The 22,121-nt window shown below is 39.7% G+C and overlaps 1 protein-coding gene across 3 annotated transcripts; it reads left to right on the plus strand.

Moving 5' to 3' along the window:
- The first annotated feature begins 9,036 nt into the window (after window positions 1-9,036).
- On the plus strand, window positions 9,037-21,948 carry LOC137046583 (vitelline membrane outer layer protein 1-like). 3 transcript variants are annotated; one of them, XM_067423853.1, is made up of 5 exons: window positions 9,037-9,301; window positions 9,534-9,646; window positions 9,761-9,871; window positions 21,487-21,668; window positions 21,741-21,948. In XM_067423853.1, exons 1-4 carry the CDS (start codon window positions 9,095-9,097, stop codon window positions 21,665-21,667), a joined length of 612 nt encoding a protein of 203 aa, XP_067279954.1. In that variant the 5' UTR covers window positions 9,037-9,094; the 3' UTR covers window position 21,668; window positions 21,741-21,948. The 3 variants fall into 3 exon arrangements, with proteins under 3 accessions (XP_067279954.1, XP_067279953.1, XP_067279952.1); XM_067423852.1 differs by lacking the exons at window positions 21,487-21,668; window positions 21,741-21,948 and adding exons at window positions 10,418-10,599; window positions 10,670-10,898 and having other exon boundaries at window positions 9,040-9,301; XM_067423851.1 differs by lacking the exons at window positions 9,037-9,301; window positions 9,534-9,646; window positions 9,761-9,871 and adding exons at window positions 19,658-19,898; window positions 20,061-20,176; window positions 20,290-20,400.
- The last annotated feature ends 173 nt before the right edge of the window (window positions 21,949-22,121 follow it).

The raw sequence follows: 22,121 nt of genomic DNA on the forward strand, positions 1-22,121 counted from the left end.
GTTATTATTATTCCTCTCTGGAATTTGATGGATTTGGGCTGTGGATGGAAGAGCTGAACACGCAGCAACATTGAAAGCATGTGTTCTGATTATTCTAGTAGGGATATAATGTCTCGGATTCATAACATCTTAAGAATGTGAACTGCCCAATTAAAGCTTGGGACATACTGTGCAAGACCAAATAAATGTGTTCGTTTTCTCGAGGTGGCAAGAACAAAGTTCGTTCTTGCCAGTTGCAGGGGCTGATCATCTGCGGTTCTCTGCATTAACCACGCCCACATTAACTATATGACCAATCACACAATAGTACACGCAAGAAAAAAGTTCTTGCTCTCTGGGCTGTGAGAACAAAACGGCGTCGTTTTGTTCTCACAGCCCTGGTTTGGGAGTTCTCGCAGCTTGTTCTCGACACATCATCTGAGCAGAACTTTTTTCGTGTGGGTGTCCGAGAACTTTTGTGTGATTGGTCATACATTTACAGTGTTGGGCAAGCTACTTGGAAAATGTAGTGAGCTAAGCTACCAGTTACTCTACATTAAATTAAGCTTCACTACACTGAAGCTAAACCCCTGGGAAATGTAGCAAGCTAAGCTACAGCAACTTGACAAAAGCAGTTTACTACATCTAAGCTACTTTTTATTTATTTTTATATTGAAACAACTTCATTCATATCAATGCTATCTCAGTGATCAATAAAAGTCAAGCATATAGACATGCATTTTTTTTGTTATTCAAAAATTGTCCGAAATCAATTCGGCAACAAAAACATGTGATCCCTAATATTAACATAACCAGGGGCCTATTGCACAAAACTAGGATAAGGGATTAAGCCAGGATATCTTGGGGATCTTGTAATTTTTATGCAAAATTTAGTACACCGCTGTCATGTAAACATACCCTGAAGGCAAACTCATACCAAGAACGATAACGATAATGAAAGATAACTGTACATTAGCGGATAAATTGAGCCAGGATCACCAAAATATCCCAGCTTCATCCCTAGTACTGTGCAATAGGCCCCTGGTGTCGAGTGTGTGTGTGTTCATCTGTATGTGTATGATATGCATACACAACTGTGTATTTGCATTTATGCTCAATTTAGACTTGGGCACTTTTGCAGGACAAACTGTAAGTTAATTTACAACTCAACTTGTACAAAAAAGTCCAGTCCAGAAAGTAAAGTAGCAAAATAATTAAGACCTGCTCCAAACAGTACCAAAAAAAAAACGTCTGTGTGTGTTCTATCTCCCACACACATGAAACAAGTTTCATTCATTCATTCATATCAAGAGGTGGCCAGGCTGGACCCCGATACTTTCAACAAGAGGTGTTTATTCAAGGGACACAAAACTTTGCAGTTTCTCTTTTGTCACCGCGCGGACGATGCGCGTACTACAGCGAATTGAGCGCTAGGAGAAAAAAAACGTCAACTAGATTGTGCGAATGTGCACGCGCCTATCCCGTCTTTACGCGCTCACTGCCAAATGAGTACTTTGAAAGGCTCGCGCGCGCATCTGTGCGTATCTTTGAAAGGCTCACGCGCGCATCTGTGCGTATCTTTGAAAGGCTCACGCGCGCATCTGTGCGTATCTTTGAAAGGCTCGCGCGCGCATCTGTGCGTATCTTTGAAAGGCTCACGCGCGCATCTGTGCGTATCTTTGAAAGGCTCGCGCGCGCATCTGTGCGCGTCTGCGCGAGACAGAAAGGAATGTAGAAAGTGAAGTATATCCGCGTTCTTATCAGTTGTGTTTCCAATTTGAGCTTGATCCTCAGAAATGCTTGTGGAAATGTAACGTTAGCTTGTGTGGACGCTACCGAACTACTTGATCAACAGAAGAGCTTCGCTACTGAAAAGCTATTTCATTGAGAAAACAGCGACGCTACCACCAGGCTACTGAAAACTGTAGTTAAGCTAGTAGCGTCACTACTTGTAGCGACGCTAATGCCCAACACTGTACATTTAAAGTAGGAGGGGTTAATGGGGAGAAACGCAGATGATCACCAGCTGCTTTTCTCGTGAAGTATGGAATGTATTCAGAGCCGATCCTGACCTCCCTGGGGCCCTAAGCAAAATTCTGCTAAGGGGCCCTCCTACCTGACCCGTGAGCTTTGTAAACCATTTGCCATTGCCATGCAGTAACACCTGACACCTCAGTGCTCCCTCGTTTGAACAAAACAGTCAAAGAATGAGGTTCAAACAAACAATATTTACTGAACATTATTTTCTAAAGAATCTTAAGATAGTACTTGCTGAAGAAGACGACTTAACTGTTGGTGAATCTGGCTGTACTAGGTCTGTGCTATTACTGGCTGAGGCTGGATGTGGATCATCTGGGTCTGTGCTAGTACTGGCAGATGATCCAACATCTCCTCTTACAAACTTAAGCGTAGCACCTGCAAATTATAGATAACAAATTGTATAAGCTGCATCAGACCCATTCAAACTGGCTCCCCCAGATTTCCTTTTATACATTTTCAAATATAAAATACTATTTATACTATGGCTTGGCTCTTGTAATGTTTAACTAGTGAACTAGTGATTCAGATATTAATAATCTCTGTGAGTGATGACATCATTGTTGATATCAAGAATTCACTTTTGTACAAAATAACATGTAATCCCTGATATCAATAAGATAGTGTTACTAGCAAAAAATTCCACACCTAATATCAAGAATTCACATTGTAAATAGTGAACATTTAATAATTGATATTAAAAATGCATAAATTGTGAATGAATAAAAGCTAAAATGGCTTGCCATAGGATGCTACTGTTCGACACCCTGAACATAAACTACCTCCCTTTTCTCACTTCTGTGAGAACTCCCCTATAAACATCTGACTCCTAATATAGCTGATGCCCGTTCCACACTTTGTGAGGATCAGTCAAACCACTCTATATTATCCTCTGAACACTTGCTGCCGCTTCATTAACGAAAAATAACACTCATCTGCAGCGTTTTAAATACTATGTCCCATATACGGGAATTACAACCTACTTGTAAAGTGTATAATGTTATTTACACAAGTTCAGAACGTTACCTTTTTTCAAAATTCTGGCTAAACAAGCATTATAAAGTCCTGTTGCCGTGTTCAAATTACCGCTTATTTGAGCTCCCCTCAGGGTCGTTCTGGATTTTCTTGATAAACTCTCGAGCTTCGTACGGTGTTCTGAAGGTATGGGTTTGTTCATTGTGCGTTACCAACAGCCTGATCACTCCGTGTCGAATCCCCAAGGTGCCAGTTCCTGACGGATTGAGTCGACTTGTTTCCGCAGTTGGTGAATTCCGGTGGCCAAGTCAGCATAAAACCTTACTTGCTGATTTTTGTACCGAATGTCTTTTTTAGCCCGTAAAGCTGCGATGACTGACTGTTTATCCTTGTAGTTTAGGAACCGCATTATCAATGTTCTCGGCGGCGCCTTCGAGTCCCTCGTTGGTCCAATTTGGTGTGCTCGTTCAATAATACCTGAGGATTGTAGGCTTACACTATCCAGTACCTCTGGAATCCACTTCTCCAGAAAGGAGCATGGATCCCGCCCCTCGGCACCCTCCGGCAGGCCTACCAGTCTCAAGTTATTTAAGCGGGATCTGGTTTCCAAGTCCAAGAGTTTATCCTCCAGAGTCTTATTTTTTGTCTCCAACTTGTTTACTTTCACTTGCAATTGGGCTACATCGTCCTCTGCGTTTGAAAGTCGCAATTCCGCCTGCGACACTCGTTCAGTGCAGTTGCTTATATCTTTCCTCATACTTTCTATCGCTGCCATAAATCCCGTCAAATCTTGAAGAAAATTCAGTTTTCAAGGAGTTTATAGCAGCCAGAATTGCTTCTGCCTTCCCACCTTCGAATGTCCCTTCTCCACTACCGCTGGCCTCATCTCCTGTAACTTCTTCGTTATTTTTCTGCGTATGACCACAAACGCGGTAATCAGTTAGCTTTGGTTGCTTTGTCGATTTACTACTTTCTTTGCTTGATTTGCCAGAATTCGCCATTGTAGTATTCACACCAGCACTATTCTACCACGTTTTGATGCAAATGTGAGTGTTTTTTAGTAGAAATGGTAATAGCAAAAGCGGAGCCGCGTGTGGCACGTCTTCTCAGGTGGCCGCCATAACCGGAAGTCTCCTACAACACTTCTATTGCATGTTTAATATAAATATATAATTCATGTAGCTAGTTTGTTGCATTTAATCAGCCTAATTTAAAATGAATACATACAAGAGCTCGTCTGACTTCTCCAATATCATGCGGAAGGATCTGTATTGCTCGTTTGATTTCGCGGAAGGATTATTACAGATCAAAGGACTTCGCGCAGTTCGTGGTTTTCACCACAGCAGCAGCAATTTTGAGGGTGCAGTTCACGCGTCAGGTAAGTGGTAATGATTAAATTGCAGACAAATTTGTCAAACATATTAGGCTTGTGTGGATATTTAATGTTAGAAGTGAAGTAAGTAATATATCCAAGGGAAACAGGGATTAGCTATTTAAGTGATGTCTGTCAAGTTCACAGAGTCGTCACCGAATTAATGCTCCTATGAAACTAATGTCTTTCTCTCATTAGCTATAGGCCAAGGTGTTGATTTGTTTACCAAACGTCTAATGTAGGCCGCTATTTAGGGTTATATGGTTGTGTTGAACATGATTTTTCGTGTTCCAACTTGTGAAATTGTCCCGTAAAGTTAAGAGACTGAGATAACCACGAATACTATGATAAAATGGCACTCGTTTTCAAGCGGGACAAATTCTAAACAGCATAAGAGAAAGAAAGCCATATGTTCAATTTAGGGTAAAAAAAACCTACTTTAGTTTGCATCTTTAGTTTAGTCACACATGCAAATACATTCTTAATATTGATAAAATGTTAAAAGAGCATAATTTGATTTTTTTTAAATAAATTTTCCCCTTGCTTTCTTCAACAGGGTGTGACCAAAATATCCACTGATCCATTTAAAGCAATTAATCCAACGCCGTGGTACAACGAGCACACACGGGCCCTTAAAACAGCAGCCAGAAAAATGGAGCGCAGCTGGAAGAAAACAAAACTGGAGGTTTTTCGCAATTTGTGGAAAGAGAGCATGATGGCATATAGAAAGGCCATAAAAACTGCTAGATCTGCTTATTTCTCAACTCTTTTAGAAGAAAACAAACACAACCCTAAGTATTTATTCGATACAGTGGCTAAATTATCAAAAAATAAAGCTTCAACTTCTGATGTTTGTAAACAACACAGCAGTAATGACTTTATGAACTTCTTTACTAGTAAGATTGATAATATTAGGAATAAAATTATAACCATGCAGCCGTCTACTACAGTATCACTTCAGACAGAGCATTGTAGTGTCACTGAGGAAATATTACACTCATTCACTACTATAGGAGGAGAAGAACTGGCTAAACTTGTTAAATCATCGAAATCAACAACATGTATGCTTGACCCTATACCGACTAGGCTATTAAAAGAGATACTTCCAGAGGTCATAGATCCTCTGCTTAATATCATTAATTCATCTTTGACATTAGGATATGTACCGAAAACTTTTAAGTTGGCTATAATTAAACCACTTATTAAAAAATCGCAACTTGATCCTAAAGAATTAGTCAATTACAGGCCAATCTCGAATCTACCGTTTCTATAAAAAATACTAGAAAAGGCAGAGTCTTCACAATTATGTTCCTTTTTAGAAAGAAATGGTATATGTGAGGATTTCCAGTCAGGATTTAGACCGTATCATAGTACTGAGACTGCTCTAATTAGAGTTACAAATGATTTACTCTTATCATCTGATCGTGGTTGTATCTCTCTATTAGTGTTACTCGATCTTAGCGCTGCATTCGATACTATCGATCACAATATTCTTCTGAATAGAATCGAAAATTATGTTGGCATTAGTGGAACTGCTTTGGCATGGTTTAAATCGTACTTATCTGACCGTTATCAGTTTGTAGCAGTAACTGAAGAGATGTCACACCGATCACAAGTTCAGTATGGGGTACCGCAAGGCTCAGTGTTAGGACCGTTGCTTTTCACCCTGTATATGCTACCACTGGGAGATATCATTAGGAAACATGGCGTTAGTTTTCATTGTTATGCTGACGATACTCAGCTCTATATTTCCTCACGCCCTGACGAAACCTACCAATTCACAAGATTAACGGAATGCATAGCTGATATAAAAAATTGGATGAATAGTAATTTCCTGCAACTTAATTCAGATAAAACTGAATTTTTAATTATTGGACAGAAAAGCTCCACAAGTAGTAACCGAGAATACTGTCTAACACTTGATGACTGCTCTGTCAAGCCCTCGTCGTCAGTGAGGAACCTGGGTGTGCTCTTTGATACCAATCTTTCATTTGAAAGCCACATTTCTAGCATCTGTAAAACCGCATTCTATCATCTTAAAAATATATCTAAATTACGGCACATGCTTTCAATGCAAAATGCTGAACAGTTAGTACATGCGTTCATGAGCTCAAGGCTAGATTATTGTAATGCTCTACTGGGTGGTTGCCCTGCTCGCTTAATAAACAAACTCCAGCTAGTCCAAAATGCAGCAGCTAGAGTTCTTACTAGAACCAGGAAGTATGATCATATTAGTCCAGTTCTGTCAACATTGCACTGGCTCCCTAATAAACATTGCATACATTTTAAAATCTTGCTTATTACTTACAAAGCACTAAATGGTTTAGCTCCCCGGTACTTAAGCGAGCTCTTAACACATTATACTCCATCACATCTATTGCGGTCTCTAAACTCTGGCCAGTTGATAATACCTAGAATATCTAAATCAACTGCAGGCGGTCGATCATTTTCCTATTTAGCTCTTAAACTCTGGAACAGTCTTCCTAGCATTGTTCGGGAAGCAGACACACTCTGCCAGTTTAAATCTAGACTAAAAACACATCTCTTTACTATGGCATACACATAGAACATTTTTAACTTTCATTATTCAATTCAATGGACTGATTGTTAGGCTACATTAACTAGGTCAGCCGGAACCGGGAACACTTCCCATAACACCTGATGTACTCGTTACATCATAAAAAGAGTGACATCTACGCTAATGTTAGTCTCTCTGTTTATCCCGAGGTTTATCCCGGATCTGGGCCCTGTCCGGATCGGATGGTGGACCTGCCTGGACATGACCAGCTCATCCTGGAGTGTCTGCTGAGCCGTGTCAATTGGTGTCTCCTCCGAATTTGCCTCACCGGCACGACATGCTCAAAAAACCCGCCTCCGGCGCAATAATTCCGATCTTTCATGTATTCATACTCTTGTGTAATCGACGCCCCATTCTAAATAAATCCGTCTCTTCCGTGATACCCTGAAATTTTGAATATTCCAATCTAATATGATTTCTGACCTGTAAGGTTGCCAGAACAATTATCTTACACGGTGTGTTAATAGGCCAGAGGAGAACTGGCACCCCGACTGAGTCTGGTTTCTCCCAAGGTTTATTTTTCTCCATCATGCCCTGATGGAGTTTCGGTTCCTTGCCACTGTCGCCTTTGGCTTGGCTTGCTCAGTTGGGGACACTAAAAATATGATTAAAGTTATTCAACTAATTATACAAATAAAATTTATGAATTAGGTTTTATTTAATTCTATAAACTATAATACGGATATGCCAACATTGTCGCTATATGATAAATTAAAATAAGCTGATAACATCACTGTTTTCTCCAGTACGACAGCCAAATCTAATTTTGTTGCAATATTATCCTGTTTGATACTGTGAAGCTGCTTTGACACAATCGTGATTGTAAAAGCGCGATATAAATAAAGTTGATTGATTGATTGACTGATGCTGTCATCAATGCAAAGTTTCTCATCCAAAACAGTCAGTTCTTCTTAAAGGGATAGTTCACCCAAAAATGAAAATTCTGTAATTTACTTACCCTCATGTTGTTCCAAACTGTATGAGGTTTATTCTGCTGAGCACAAAATAAGATATTTTGAAGAATGTTGGTAACCAATCAGATGGAGCAACAATTCACTAGCGTAGTAGGTGAAAAATACTATGGTAGTGAATGGTTGCTCTATCTGCTTTGTTACAAACATTCTTCCAAATATCTTTTATGTTCAGCAAAACAAAGAAAATCATACAGGACTGGAACAACATGTATCTACTTTGACTGTGTGTAGTTTTCAAACTAAAGGTGCATTAAAGACATTAAAGAAAAGGGCTTTGGTCATTTTTTTATTTTAAAGAAATGTGAAATTAATTGTTATGAAAATGTATTGTTTGTATGACAAATGTTATATATGTGGATGATACAATGTGTTTTTATCCTCACTATAACATTGTATTGCATAACCATTGCATTTTAGCGCCACTGCAATTTCTAGTAATGATTAAAAGCATTTAAAAATGAAACCCTGAATTAAAACGTTTTCGTTTAATTGATCATAAAACAGGTTGAGTTAACATGCATTTTAAAGTTGAAGTCAAGTTTGAGCCAACTAAAAATTATTAATTCAATTAACTTTAAAAATAATTGAGCAAACGTACATTTTAAAATTGAAGTCAAGTTTGAGCCGGTTAAAAAATGGTAATTCAGATAACAATTACTAGATAAGGAAATTGAGTGAACGTAAAAAATCTGTGGAACTAGTTACTAAATAATAATTAGTTGAAAGCTCTTGACATTTTTTTACAGTGTAGTAAGAATTAAATTGTAGAGCTCTCTAATTAAATCCTTACTAGTAAAAATGTAATTACAGCGAGTAACCCTGGAAACAATTTAAGCTAAAGTGGCTTGCCATATTGATATCAACAATTGAATTTGAATGGCAGCCTATGATGACATTTCACTAGTGAAAATACAATGACAGTCAACAATTAGCATTTTAACTAGTGAAAATTGAGTTGTTGATAGGCCTATCAAGAATTCATATCTTGCCACAACGCATGAACGCGCAAGACCTGACAACTCAATCCAGAACTCAATCCAGCGCTACTAATCATCAACAACAGGTGTGTTTGAAGAACCTAATTAGCCAGATCATGATTAGCTCGATTATATCATCTTGGTTGTGTCATTTGCTCTCAAGCAACGTACGAAGAACTGACTTCAGACCAGAGCTTCAGCAATGCAGCACTTCTTTTCCATTGTGCTTTCACTGCTCGCCATTATTGGGCAGCATGTGGGCGTTCAGGCCTTAGAGAGACGTTCTGAGAGGAGCTTAACCAGACAATACAGCTCAGTGCTGTATGTGACGAATGGAGGGAAATGGGGGACTTGGAGGTATTTTAGTCGGTGTCCCAGTGGCATGTACGCCGTAGGGTTTAGTCTGAGGGTAAGTTGGGCATTGACTCTGCTTTGCTAATATGGGGGTGTTTTAGTGCTGCAAAGGTTCAAAACAGAGGAGTTGTTGTTATTTAATTATCTCCAGGAAACTGTGCCTGAATACTTTTATTTTTTTGTCTTTAATACTAAAGGGCATGACGATTAATGTTATCTACTATGGGTTAGGTTAGAGTTCAATCCCTTTCAAATGAAAGATTGTCTCAATGTTGTTGTTTTTTAAGGTGGAAAGGCCTGGTGGTGACGATACAGCGCTCAATGGGATTCGTCTTCTCTGTGCCGATCGGTCCAAAGGAGTTTTACCTGACATGATCCCAATCGAGTCCCACTCAGGATTGTAATGGACTCAGATTATTTACAATTATTGGTTGTTTTAAGCTAAAGTAAATTGAGTGTCTTTTTGATTTGAAAATTGATTTGATCATGAAATGTGTCCTTGTCTGTTCTTCAGCTGGGGTGATTGGACAAATGTTAAAGTGTGTCCTTCTGGATATTTGACCGCTTTCCGGCTGAGAGTTGAATCTCCCCAATTAGGTGACGACACGGCTGCAAACAACGTCGGGTGAGCATGAGGAAGCTTATGGGTAGCAATATTCAGTTTGACATGTAATCTGTGACAATGCAATATGCAGACTGCCAATTTATTTCACTAAATGTACTTTTGCAATATGCAACATTTGAGCGTAGAGTTACTTTGACATTAATCAGAGCCGAAGGTTTGGTAATTTGTCACTTAAACTGTTAACACAGTGATAACAGAAATCTGTGAGGGCTAAACTGTGGATCATTATCATTGCTTTGGGGAAAAAATGCCTTCAATGATGTTATGACCGCTAGAGGTCAGCTGTATAAGGGGAAAGGAAGAGTCTCACTACCAGAGAGATTGACAAATTCTGAATCTAATTACCAAAGACACTAGATGTAGATGAATGCCTTTTCCAGTGTCCGTCTTTCAATTCATCACCATCCATTCAAAATAGGGAACCTTAGGAATAAGTGTGTACTGTAAATGTGGGTTATGTGACATAAACTGCAGTCCATTATAAACACGTGTGTCAATCTGGTTTTGTAAAAATGGTTTTTCTTTTTCTCCCTTCTCGCTCTCCAGGTTCAGATGCACTGATGGAACTGAGCTGGAGGGTGACGGCACATCCTGGGGTGATTGGGGAGGCTGGACCCCACCGTGTCCCGAAAGAGCAATCTGCGCCCTCAGCACGAAGGTAGAAGACAAACAGGGAGATGGAGATGACACCGCTCTCAATGACGCTTACATGTTCTGCTGTGATTAAGGTGACGTGAATCTCAATCAAACACTCAGACTGACACACTGCAGATCAACTAAATCCGTTTTCTCTTTCAGGTGTATGACGAAGACAGCAAGAAGATCAAAGTAATTATCATACTATAAACTAACATGACCCATCTCATTAAACGGTAAATCTAATGCACAGTCAGCTTGTCATTATCACAACTGGACTTTCAGGACATTTACTGTACATCCCGCCTATTATTGGAGCAAACACTCCTGAATTTCTGCTGTAAGACAAACCTGGTGCTAAATATCAGGAATAAAGGCTTTCTAAACCATGCCTTGTAGTTTTGCACATCACTTCTACATCAGTAGAGCACGTGGTAGCTGGTCAAGTGACTTAGGTGAAATAATAAACTGGGTGGTGTTACAAAAATTGTACATTGGGTAGTGATCATTTTCCAAAATTAAGTAGAAGCGTAAACAATGAAGTACAGGAAAGTGGCGGTATTAGGATAAATACAGGGTAAGAAGGAAGGAAGACCGACTTATTTCTAGACTAAGATTGGGACATACAGGACTTAATTCAACAATGCATATAATAGGAAATCATCCTACAGGTTTATGTGACTTTTGAGAAACTGTGGACCATATACTTATTAATTGTAACAACTATTAAGAGGATAATGGGAGTATTTCAGAAGAAAGGTGAGCAACAATTAACATTAAAGAAGAACTCAGTAGGGGGTAGATTAATAATATCATTTTTAAATGGAACCAATAAAGTTTATAGATGGGTTATTATTCCTCTCTAGAATATACTAACGACGGAACTAAGCGCAGTTACAATAGCAAAATATGTGGGAGAGCGCTGCTTTAATGTGACTATATTGTATTGCAATAGGGAGCACTTCAAAGTCAATACCAAACCAAAACTAGTTAGCAAATCATTTCTAATTGAAAGAATTTAATGACAAAATCCGGTTATGATTACACTTAAAATAGTTACAAAATAGATGAATGAGAGAATTTATACCATTAATCGTACCCAGCATGTATAGAATGTTACCTGAGAGATAGAGAGAGAAGAGCCAAGGAAGGCCCCTAGAAGAGACAGCCAGAGCAAAAGACACCGTCAGAGGAAAAAGACCCAGAGCAACAGTTGCAATCTTCTTTTATCCATCCCTTGACCATGTGACTGAAACCCTGAGACATTCAAACTGACCAATCAGACCAAACTTCCCCCACTGTACTACAGGTGTGGCACCATTTGGCCTACAGGCCCTCAACATCTCGTTGTCTTTAGGAATCCCAAACAGCCCCACTGATAAGAGAGAGGGGGGTGAAACACAGTAAAACAAATATCTTTGTTCAAAGAAAAATATCAAATATCTTTGATTTTGGATTCTTTCAAAAGCATGTGTTCTGATTATTCTAGTAGGGATATAATGTCTCGGATTCGTTACCTCTTAAGAATGTGAACTGCCCAATTAAAGCTTGGGACATACTCTGCAAGACCAAATAAATGTGTTCGTTTTCTCGAGGTGGCAAGAACAAAGTTCGTTCTTGCAGTTGCAGGGGCTGATCATCTGCGGTTCTCTGCATTAACCACGCCCACATTAACTATATGACCAATCACACAATAGTTCACGCAAGAAAAAAGTTCTCGCTCTCTGGGCTGTGAGAACAAAACGGCGTTGTTTTGTTCTCGCAGCCCTGGTTTGGGAGTTCTCGCAGCTTGTTCTCGAGACATCATCTGAGCAGAACTTTTTTCGTGTGGGTGTCCAAGAACTATTGTTGGATTGGTCATACATTTAAAGTAGGAGGGGTTAATGCGGAGAAACGCAGATGATCGCCAGCTGCTTTTCTCGTGAAGTATGGAATGAACTGCCTGAACGAACTTTGTTCTTGCCACCTCAAAAAAAAAACACACATTTCTTTGTTCTTGCAGAGTATGTTTTAAGCTTCAGGCGATGTGTCGAGAACAAGCTGAAAAAACCTTTTCAAAACACGGTTAAATTAGAACAGTTAAGTTCTAGGTCTAATTGTAGTAGGCTAATGAAGTAGACAATTTTTGAAGTAGAAAAATTAGCAAATATTTTATTTTAAGAGTTACATGTCTAATATGCAAATGCAAACGTTTTTTTTTTTTTTTGCTTTGTCCTGACATTTCTCAATTCACAACGGCAATAATTCGAGAGGAAGTTGAGTAGTTTACAGTCTATTACTGGCGGCTGAACATTTCTATTATAAAAACAGATGTCTAAGACTTGCGTCTTACATCTTTCCACAAATTCTTGTTGGGTTGTGACATCCCGTGGTCGCTCTGACATTAAAAAAAAAAAAGTTAACAAAGCAATTATAAAATTATCAAAATATGAAAATACATAGTGTAATAAGAGATAGAAACATAGCATGGACACAACCTACGCACACTTTAACAAATGCTGGGTTAGAAACAACCCAAGTTGGGTTGAAACGGGACAAACCCAGGAATTGGGTTGTTTGAACCCAGTGAATGGACCCATTCAAACAGCTCTCTTCTTTTCTGCTTTTTGGCAGACTTTGAGGTGTTCCCTTGCGTTTTAATTTAACATTCAGTTCTGCAAAAGTGAGAAGTAGAGATACTCAGAGAAAACAAAGATCTAAATGAACTAATCATACGATCAGCCGTAAATTTATAAACGTAACAAACTCAATGAAATTACATACAATTAGAGTCAGATTCAATTCAAACATGGAGTCAGATTTAAAATTGGATCTTCACATTTTAATAAATTGCAGTGTCCTTTATAGAAGCGCCTGAAAAAGACAAACACGCAGAAGTCCTTCGACCAGCTGTTGGATTCCTACGTAAAATAATAAATTTGTGTTCAATAAATATATAGCTATAATATATTTAAAATATAAAAATTACATAAACTATATGATGACTTATATTGGTTTACATAAAATACTTTACTTTAACATATTCTTCCATTATTTTGAAAAATTGTTTTGTTACCTTGAACAACACTAAAAACATTAACAAGACCTTTGTCTCAAAATGTATTCAAACATTTTATTGGTTTTCATTTGCTACATAAACTCAACATTTAAAAAAACAAACATATTTAACATAACATTAAATATTAGATCAAATTAGCACAGAATCAACTTCAGTTGCTGGCCTCTACATCCTATTCATCATTAAAAATGGCTTGACTGAACAACCTGCAGTGCAGTCGGCATATAGCCTAGAAATCTAGACGCACCCTAGCGGCAGCAAATCTAATCTGCTGCGAGTGTCGTCTAGCAACTCTCAATACACTTCTGAGCTGTAAACGCCAAACTCTGGTCGGGCCAATCACATCGTGTATAGAGTCGGTGGGCGGGGCCATAATGACGACGGTCGAGTTGCGTTTGCTTGCTTCTAGTAAACACAGAAACTGGTGAACGGCGGCGGTCTTTCGAATCAGCTCTGACCGCGACTCTGGAAGACTTGGAGTTAAGCTTTTCTCTGAGAAAAGAACAAAGAACGGCACTGAAGTCATTCTTAAGAAGGGAAGATGTGTTCGGAGTTTAGCCGACCGGATGCGGCGAATGTTTAATTTATCAACTAGCTCTGCTTCACCTTCGTTGCTCTGGTTGGTGTAGCGCTATCCTATCGCGTGCAGAGGGAGTTTAAAAGACAACCGTGTATCCCGCCCCTCGGATTGAGCCCTGTTAATAATGAGTTTCCAGACCAAACATCTTGATGTGGGTCTGGCTTGTCAGGCTAGTCGGCATATTCATATTTTGTGAATATGCGTGAGGCTTAGCCTAATTATCATCATGAGGTAGTACGGAAAAGAGAGCTCTACTATTCAATTCTTACTAGTAAGAAATGCCATTGTAGAGCTCTACAATTACATCTTTACTAGTAACGCAAGCAGAGCCGGATTAAGTAAATGGACTACACTAGGCAGGCTGCATTTTTTGGGCCCCCCTCCATCGATGTTATTTATTAATTGAAATCTGAAACTTACCAGTTACTAATAAAAGTTAATTCACATTTTACATATCCCAGTCTTTAGTTACAAATTGGTTATGTTGTATATTAAACAGTCTATCAAACTATTTTTTGATATTCACTATTTATATGTCATTACACGGCTCTATCAAATGCTATTAAATTATCCTCATCCATTGGGAGTGTCATTAAGGTAAGTAGTACCAGTAAATAACCAATAGGTGTCAGTAAACTATGTAAACAAAGCAAATAATTTTTACATTTAATCAACACATTTAATTAATATTTTCTGCAATACTGATATACTAATAGTACTAATTATACTAATACTAATGTTATCTGCAAAATGCAATAGCTTACAACATTTATAAATGTTGTAATTAAAGGTGCACTATGTAGTATTTTTGCAGTAAAATATCCAAACACCACTAGGCCAGTGTTATATATTTTGTTCAGTTGAGTACCTACAATATCCCAGATGTTTCCAACTATTTGTAAATTGTGAGAAAATTGCTATTTTAACTAAGGACAGGGACGTTGCAGCATTGCATTTGAGGGAGTCGCCTGTCAATTGCGTCATATCTGCGTTACCCTCGATTTCGGCTTTTATTTGGCAGGAGCGCTTTACTCTTAGCAGTGTGAACAAGTGAACCCACGGAGTAAAGTCATAACATCGTTTTAAACACACTTAAATGTATCTAATATGATAAACAGAGCTCCATTACCTCAAAATCATAACCGGAAGGGCGGATCTGTGCAGGCGCCCGGCAAATGAGTCCCGTCCCGTCATAATAAAAGTCCCGGTATTCGCGAGGGGGGTATTTGTTTAACAATCGCTCCAGCAGCTGTGTTCAGGTCCATAACACTCGGTCCTGCTCTGCTTTAGACTACAGTAACGTTAATAACCGCATGCATGAATGTGATTTCTGCCCGAGTCCTATTTTTCACCGGCTGTGATGAGAAGACCACATCTCCCAAGATGCTACGCTCACACTTTGCGTCATCAAACTACGCATTTGTTTTGCATAGGCGCCCTCCAGTGGACAAAAGCTGCATAGTGCACCTTTAAGAACAAGAAGCCAAACATGACCCCTTCACATTCATCAAGACCATTTAGAAACTGTAATAAAATGTATACATAAGACAGCTGTTTGAGATTTTAATATACTTGGTTTGTTTCTCATATTGAATACCATTATGGTAGAAAGTACAGCCCTATATTATACTTTTAATTTATACGCATCTGACATTTGATTTTAATATTCACTTATTCAGATTTATATGTTTAAATGGAAAACTTACATTTACAGATGCTTTCTCCTGAGTTTTGATGAGGTGAAGTCCTCCATTATGTCTTCAAAATCCAGGGCAGTTGTGAATCCATTTTCAATTGCCAACAGGGCAAAGGCATTCAGTTTTTTTTTTCTGTTACTGTTGCTCTCCGGTATGTTTTTACTCGTTTCAACAAAGAAAATGAACTTTCTCCTGAACAGTCTCCAATCGATAATGTCAGATACATGCGAAGGCAAATGTCCACATTAGGGAAAGCATCCCTCAAGCCTAGCTCTAGGAACTTCTTGTACATGGCCATGACTGATTCTTCATCTTTTACCATTGAGATGAACTGGCAAAACTCTGCTGCAAAGTCCTCCTCAAGATCCATGGGGTATATTTTCTTCAGCTTTTCTGTGGCTGCACGGATTTGTTCAATGTTCATTGATTTCGTTTTAGTAAGCAAACCAAAATTCTCCACGTTTTTATATGCGTCTTTGCGTTGTTTCAATTCTTGTGACAAGCAGTCACAGATGACATAATGTGTGTCAATCAAGAATGCTTCACGGCCTGAGCGCTGCACCTCTGGACCTGCAGGCTCACCAAACATAACTTTCTTCACTCGTCTCCTTTGGCTATCGGCTTTGTATCCCTCGGTCGCTGTGAGAGTCTTGGCCTCTGCTTCATAGACATCGAAATCATTTCTGGCCTGTCCTATGTATTCTATGAGTGAACTGTACAGAATAGGAACAGTACATACATCAGTTTGTACCTGTTGCAATGCTTTGCTGGTTAAATTGATTCTTCTCATCAGTTCATCCCACAGTACTGTCATAACTGCTGTTTCAAGGGTTTCCATCACTGTTATTAATTGACTCGCCTCATATTGAGCAGCTCTGGGGGTTCCATGGTCAACTTTGATTTCGTTCAAAGCATCCTGTATAGCTTTGTAGCCAAATCTCAGAGCTTTTGTTGCATCAGCTCTTGCAGACCACTTTGTGCCGGAAAGGCTCTTCAGTGTTAGACCTCGCTCACATTTTGTGAAATGGGCTGTTAAAATCTCCCACCGCCGAGTTGAAGTTGTAGAGATTTTGAATGAAGCCAAAAAATGAATCTGCTTCTAGGCAACATTCTGCTGCACATGCACCAACTAAATTAAGAGAATGTGCAGAACATGGTATGAAGTCAGCATTAGGATTTTTATTTTTTGTTCTTGCTTGGAGTCCAGAATATTTCCCTGCCATGTTACTAGCATTGTCGTAGCTCTACCCACAACAGTCCATCAAATCAATGTCCAGTTCTTTTAACTCAGATTTGAGTGTTTCCTCCATGTGTTCTGCAGTATGACCATGCAGTGGTATGAACTCCAAAAATCTCTCGACAGGCTCACCACTTTTCTTCAGGACATAGCGAATTATCAAAGCAAGCTGATCAACATGTGTGACATCAGGTGTTGAGTCCACAATGATGGAGAAATACTTGCCATCTTTAACTTCTTTTACAATGGCACGCAGAACTTTCTCAGCCATCAGCTGAATAAACTCATTACAAACTGTAGAGGACAGGTAACTGGTATGTCCCCTGCCCTTGTTTCCATATCTGGCTAGATGCTCTGACAGAAGTGGATCAAAGCGACTAATTAACTCCAAGCAGCCCAAAAAGTTCCCATTGTGGGGTGATCCTACTAACTCATTGTCCCCACGGAAGGGAAGTCCTTGTGAAGAAAGAAACTGAAAGTTGCCACTATACGTTTTAAAATGTTAAGCCAGTATGCTCTCTCAGACTCCTGTTGCTGTACTATGTTTGAATCTATGCGTGCATTTTTATTTCCAAGTGATGATAGACTCAGCACAGCAGTACGATGATCCAAACTATTCTCATGTTCATGCAAGCGATTAGCACAGTTTTTCCAGTCATTAAATCCAGTGACAAATTGATTGTCTCTTACACTGAACAACTTGCAGCAGTAACAGAATACAGTGCCAGTAGACGCCGAGTACACTAACCATTTTCTTGACAGGGTTTCTCCATTTAGCTTTTTTCTAAAGAAATGTTCCTTGGTTAAGCTTCGGTTAATGTCTCCACATTTCCTCTGTGATGCAGAGAAATCTCCAATATTTTGACAGGGATGGTTTAGTGCAAAATACTCACGCATCCTGTCATCAATTTGGTCTCACTTTGCAGGATCAGATGGGTAGCTTGTTAATACCCTTTCTGGATCTAGAGGCTGCTGCAAAACGATATTGGGCTCACTTCTGGCTGGCTGCTGTTCTTCCATCAGTTTGTCGTTCTGTGACGGCGCTGATGTTGACGGCACGGGCGCCACAGTGTCTTCCGGCGCATTTCCCGCCGCATCTTCCACTGCATCTTCCACCGCATTTCCCGCCGCATCTTCCACCGCGTCTTCCGACGCATTTCCCGCCACATCTTCCGCCGCATTTCCCGCCGCGTCTTCCGCTGCATTTCCCGCCGCATCTTCCACTGCGTCTTCCGACGCATTTCCCGCCGCATCTTCCACCGCGTCTTCCGCCGCATTTCCTGCTGCATCTTCCACCGCGTCTTCCGCCGCATTTCCTGCTGCATCTTCCACCGCGTCTTCCGCCGCATTTCCCGCCACATCTTCCGCCGCATTTCCCGCCGCATCTTCCACCGCGTCTTCCGCCGCATTTCCTGCTGCATCTTCCACCGCGTCTTCGGCCGCATTTCCTGCTGCATCTTCCACCGCGTCTTCCAGCGCATTTCCTGCTGCATCTTCCACCGCGTCTTCCGCCGCATTTCCTGCCGCATCTTCCACCGCGTCTACCGCCGTATTTCCCACCTCATCTTCCACCGCGTTCACAGCTGTCAGACAGCTGCCCGACAGAAACTTTTGCAAAGCCCCCCGCTGTCTCTTCTTTTGTTCTTCTTCATTTTTTTTCTTTTTACATTTTGCCGCACCAGAAAGCATCTTCAAAGTCAGCCTACTACTCAAAACACACCTGCCTCTATATTTGTTGTCCCGCTCTGACGTCTGACCGCTGCTGACGTCTCCTCGGACTTAACTGGCTGGCGCCTCTATATAAATACAGTCTATGGTTTAAATATACATCGGCACTATTTTCATTTAATTAATAAATAATGAAATAAATTGTAGATAGGATATTTGTACATTTCATTTTATTATTATTTTTACTTAATTTTTTTGTCCCTCTGTCTGGGCCCCATCCCGCCAATCGGGCCCTAGGCACATGCCTAGTTTGCCTTTGCGTTAATCCGGCTCTGAACGCAAGCGTTACTGAAAATGTATTGAGTAAAATATTCCTGAAAATTCATTAGTAATGCCTTACACTACTGCGTTACATAAAAAAGTAATTTAAGTTACTGTAATGTATTACTTTTGTAATGCGTTACTCCCAACACTGCAAATAACTAAATTAGAGAGCTCTGTAATTTGAATCATTACTAGTAATAATTTAATTAAAGAGCTCTCTAGTTGTAATTGTTATTAGTAAGAATTAAATTGTAGAGCTCTCTAATTGAATCCTTACTAGTAAAAATGCAATTACAAAGAGTAACGCTGGAAACAATTTAAGCTAAAACGGCTTGCCATATTGATATCAACAATTGAATTTGAATGGCAGCCTATGATGACATTTCACTAGTGAAAATAAAATCGCAGATATCAAGAATTAGCCTATTGAATTGTTGACAGGCCCACAAGAATTCATATCTTGCCATAACGCATGAACGCGCAATTATCTGAGAACTCAATCCAGCGCTACTAATCATCAACAACAGGTGTGTTTGAAGAACCTAATTAGCCAGATCATGATCAGCTCGATTATATCATCTTGGTTGTGTCATTTGCTCTCAAGCGACATACGAAGAACAGACTCCAGAGCTTTAGCAATGCATCACTTCTTTTCCATTGTGCTTTCACTGCTAGCCGTTATTGGGCAGCATGTGAGCACCGCAGAGAGACGTATAGTCGGAGGATACAACCCGTGGGTGTCTGTGCCAAATGGAGGGCCCAAGGGGATTTGGAGGACTTTAAGTCGGTGTCCCGATGGAATGTACGCCGTAGGGTTTAGTATAAGGGTAAGTTGGGCATTGACTCTATTTTGCTAATATGGGGGTGTTTCAAACTGTAATTGATTTTTAAAGTGTCGGTGTAATGCCAAAGAGCATGAAGATAAACGTTATGGGTTGGGTCAGTGTTGACTCTTTCAAATGAAGGCTTGTCTCCATGTTGTTTTTAAGGTGGACAAATCTGTTGCTGGTGACAAGTCAGCGCTCAATGGGATTCGTCTTCTCTGTGCTGATTGGTCCAAGGGAGTTTTACGTGACATGATTCCAATTGAGTCCCACTCAGGATTGTAATGGACTCTGATTATTAACAATTCTTGCATTGCGTTTAAACTAGAGAAGTAAATTGAGTATTTGTTTTTTTTTAAATAATTGCTTTAATCAAGAAACCTGTCTCCTTCAGCTGGGGTGATTGGACAAATGTTAAAGTGTGTCCTTCTGGATATTTTACCGCTTTTCAGCTGAGAGTCCAATCTCCCCAATTAGGAGACGACACGGCCGCCAACAACGTCAGGTGAGTATTTAAAAAAAAAAAAAAAGTTTAAGCTTATGGGTAGCAATATTCAATTTAAATTGTAATATGCAATATGTATAATGGCAATCCCTTTCATTAAACTTGTGTCATTTTCCAATATGCAATGTTTGGAGCATTAAGATCTAAATTAATTCTGAGCTAAAGGTGTTGCAGGTTTTTTTTATTTTTTTTATTATTAATGTAGAAAGGGCAAATTTAAATTATATCTTTGAATTGCCATTTCTGCTCCAAATGCACAAACGTAAAAGTGCATTGCCACTTTTTACATATTGCATTTCAAATTGAATATTGGTACCCATAAATTTTGTTGTTTAAAGACCCCCCCCCCCCCCCCCCCCCACACACACACACACACACACACTTGAGTTTTGTCACTTTTTCAAAAGTCGTCACACAGTGATAACAGAAATCTGTGAGGGCTAAACTGTGGATCGTTATCATTGCTTTGGGGAAAAAATGCCTTCAATGATGTTATGACCGCTAGAGGTCAGCTGTATAAGGGGAAAGGAAGAGTCTCACTACCAGAGAGATTGACAAATTCTGACTCTAATTACCAAAGACACTAGATGTAGATGACCGCCTACTCCAGTGTCCGTCTTTCAATTCATCACCATCCATTCAAAATAGGGAACCTAAGGAATAAGTGTGTACTGTAAATGTGGGTTATGTGACATAAACTGCAGTCCATTATAAACGCATTTTGTTTTTGTAAGGTTTTTTGTTATTTTTTAACAAAATAATTGCATGGTGTTTCTGATGTTGGTGTTTGTTGGTTAAATCTTTGCTTGTTCTAGAATGAGTTGATTTGAGACATGAATCAAGTGTTTGTGCCTTCTGAGTGTAACATGAACTGTTGTGCCAAACAGAAAGTATTAGAAGAACTGACGTGTTTTGAAAGAGTGACTTAAGTATTGAGAAATGTGTCCTAGCGCTTGAACTAAATCAGACTCTGCAGTCGTGCTGCTGTTTGAGGTTGTGATCATGTGACTGACATCCTATCCAACAGCACAATTAGATATTGGATCATTGTCACATCTGGACGATTTTTTTTTTTTTTTTTTTCAGGTTCGGATGCACTGATGGTGCTGAGCTGGAGGGTGACGGCACATCCTGGGGTGATTGGGGCAACTGGAGCCCAGCGTGTTGGGGAACAGGAATCTGCGGCATCATGACGAAGGTAGAAGACAGACAGGGAACTGGAGATGACACCGCTCTCAATGACGCTCGCATGTACTGCTGTGATTAAGGTGATGTGAATCTCAATCAAACACTCAGACTGACACACACTGCAGATCAACTAAATCTGTTTTCTCTTTCAGGTGTATGACGACAACGACGAGAACGTGCTCAAATTAATTGTAATGGTTCATGTTAGCTTATTATAATACGATGATCAATGTCATTAAACAGTCAATCTAATGCACAGTCAGCCGATTGGTATCACTGCCTATTAGAGTAAAGAGTACTGAACTTCTGCTGTCAGTCAACTGGTGCCTAACATCAGGAATAAAGACTTTCTAAACCGTGCCTTGTTGTAGTTTCACATTGTTTTGCACATCACTTGTTCATTAGTAGAGCACATGGCAGATGGTTTGATCTAAAGTAATTGTCTTATCCCTTCATGCATTACATGGGAATGACCAGTACTGCAAAAACACTGATCTTAAACCCTATGACCCTAAACTTTTTGCCTTTCTAAA

This window comes from Pseudorasbora parva, chromosome 18, assembly GCF_024679245.1.
Source record: "Pseudorasbora parva isolate DD20220531a chromosome 18, ASM2467924v1, whole genome shotgun sequence".
Classification (NCBI taxonomy): Eukaryota; Metazoa; Chordata; class Actinopteri; order Cypriniformes; family Gobionidae; genus Pseudorasbora; species Pseudorasbora parva.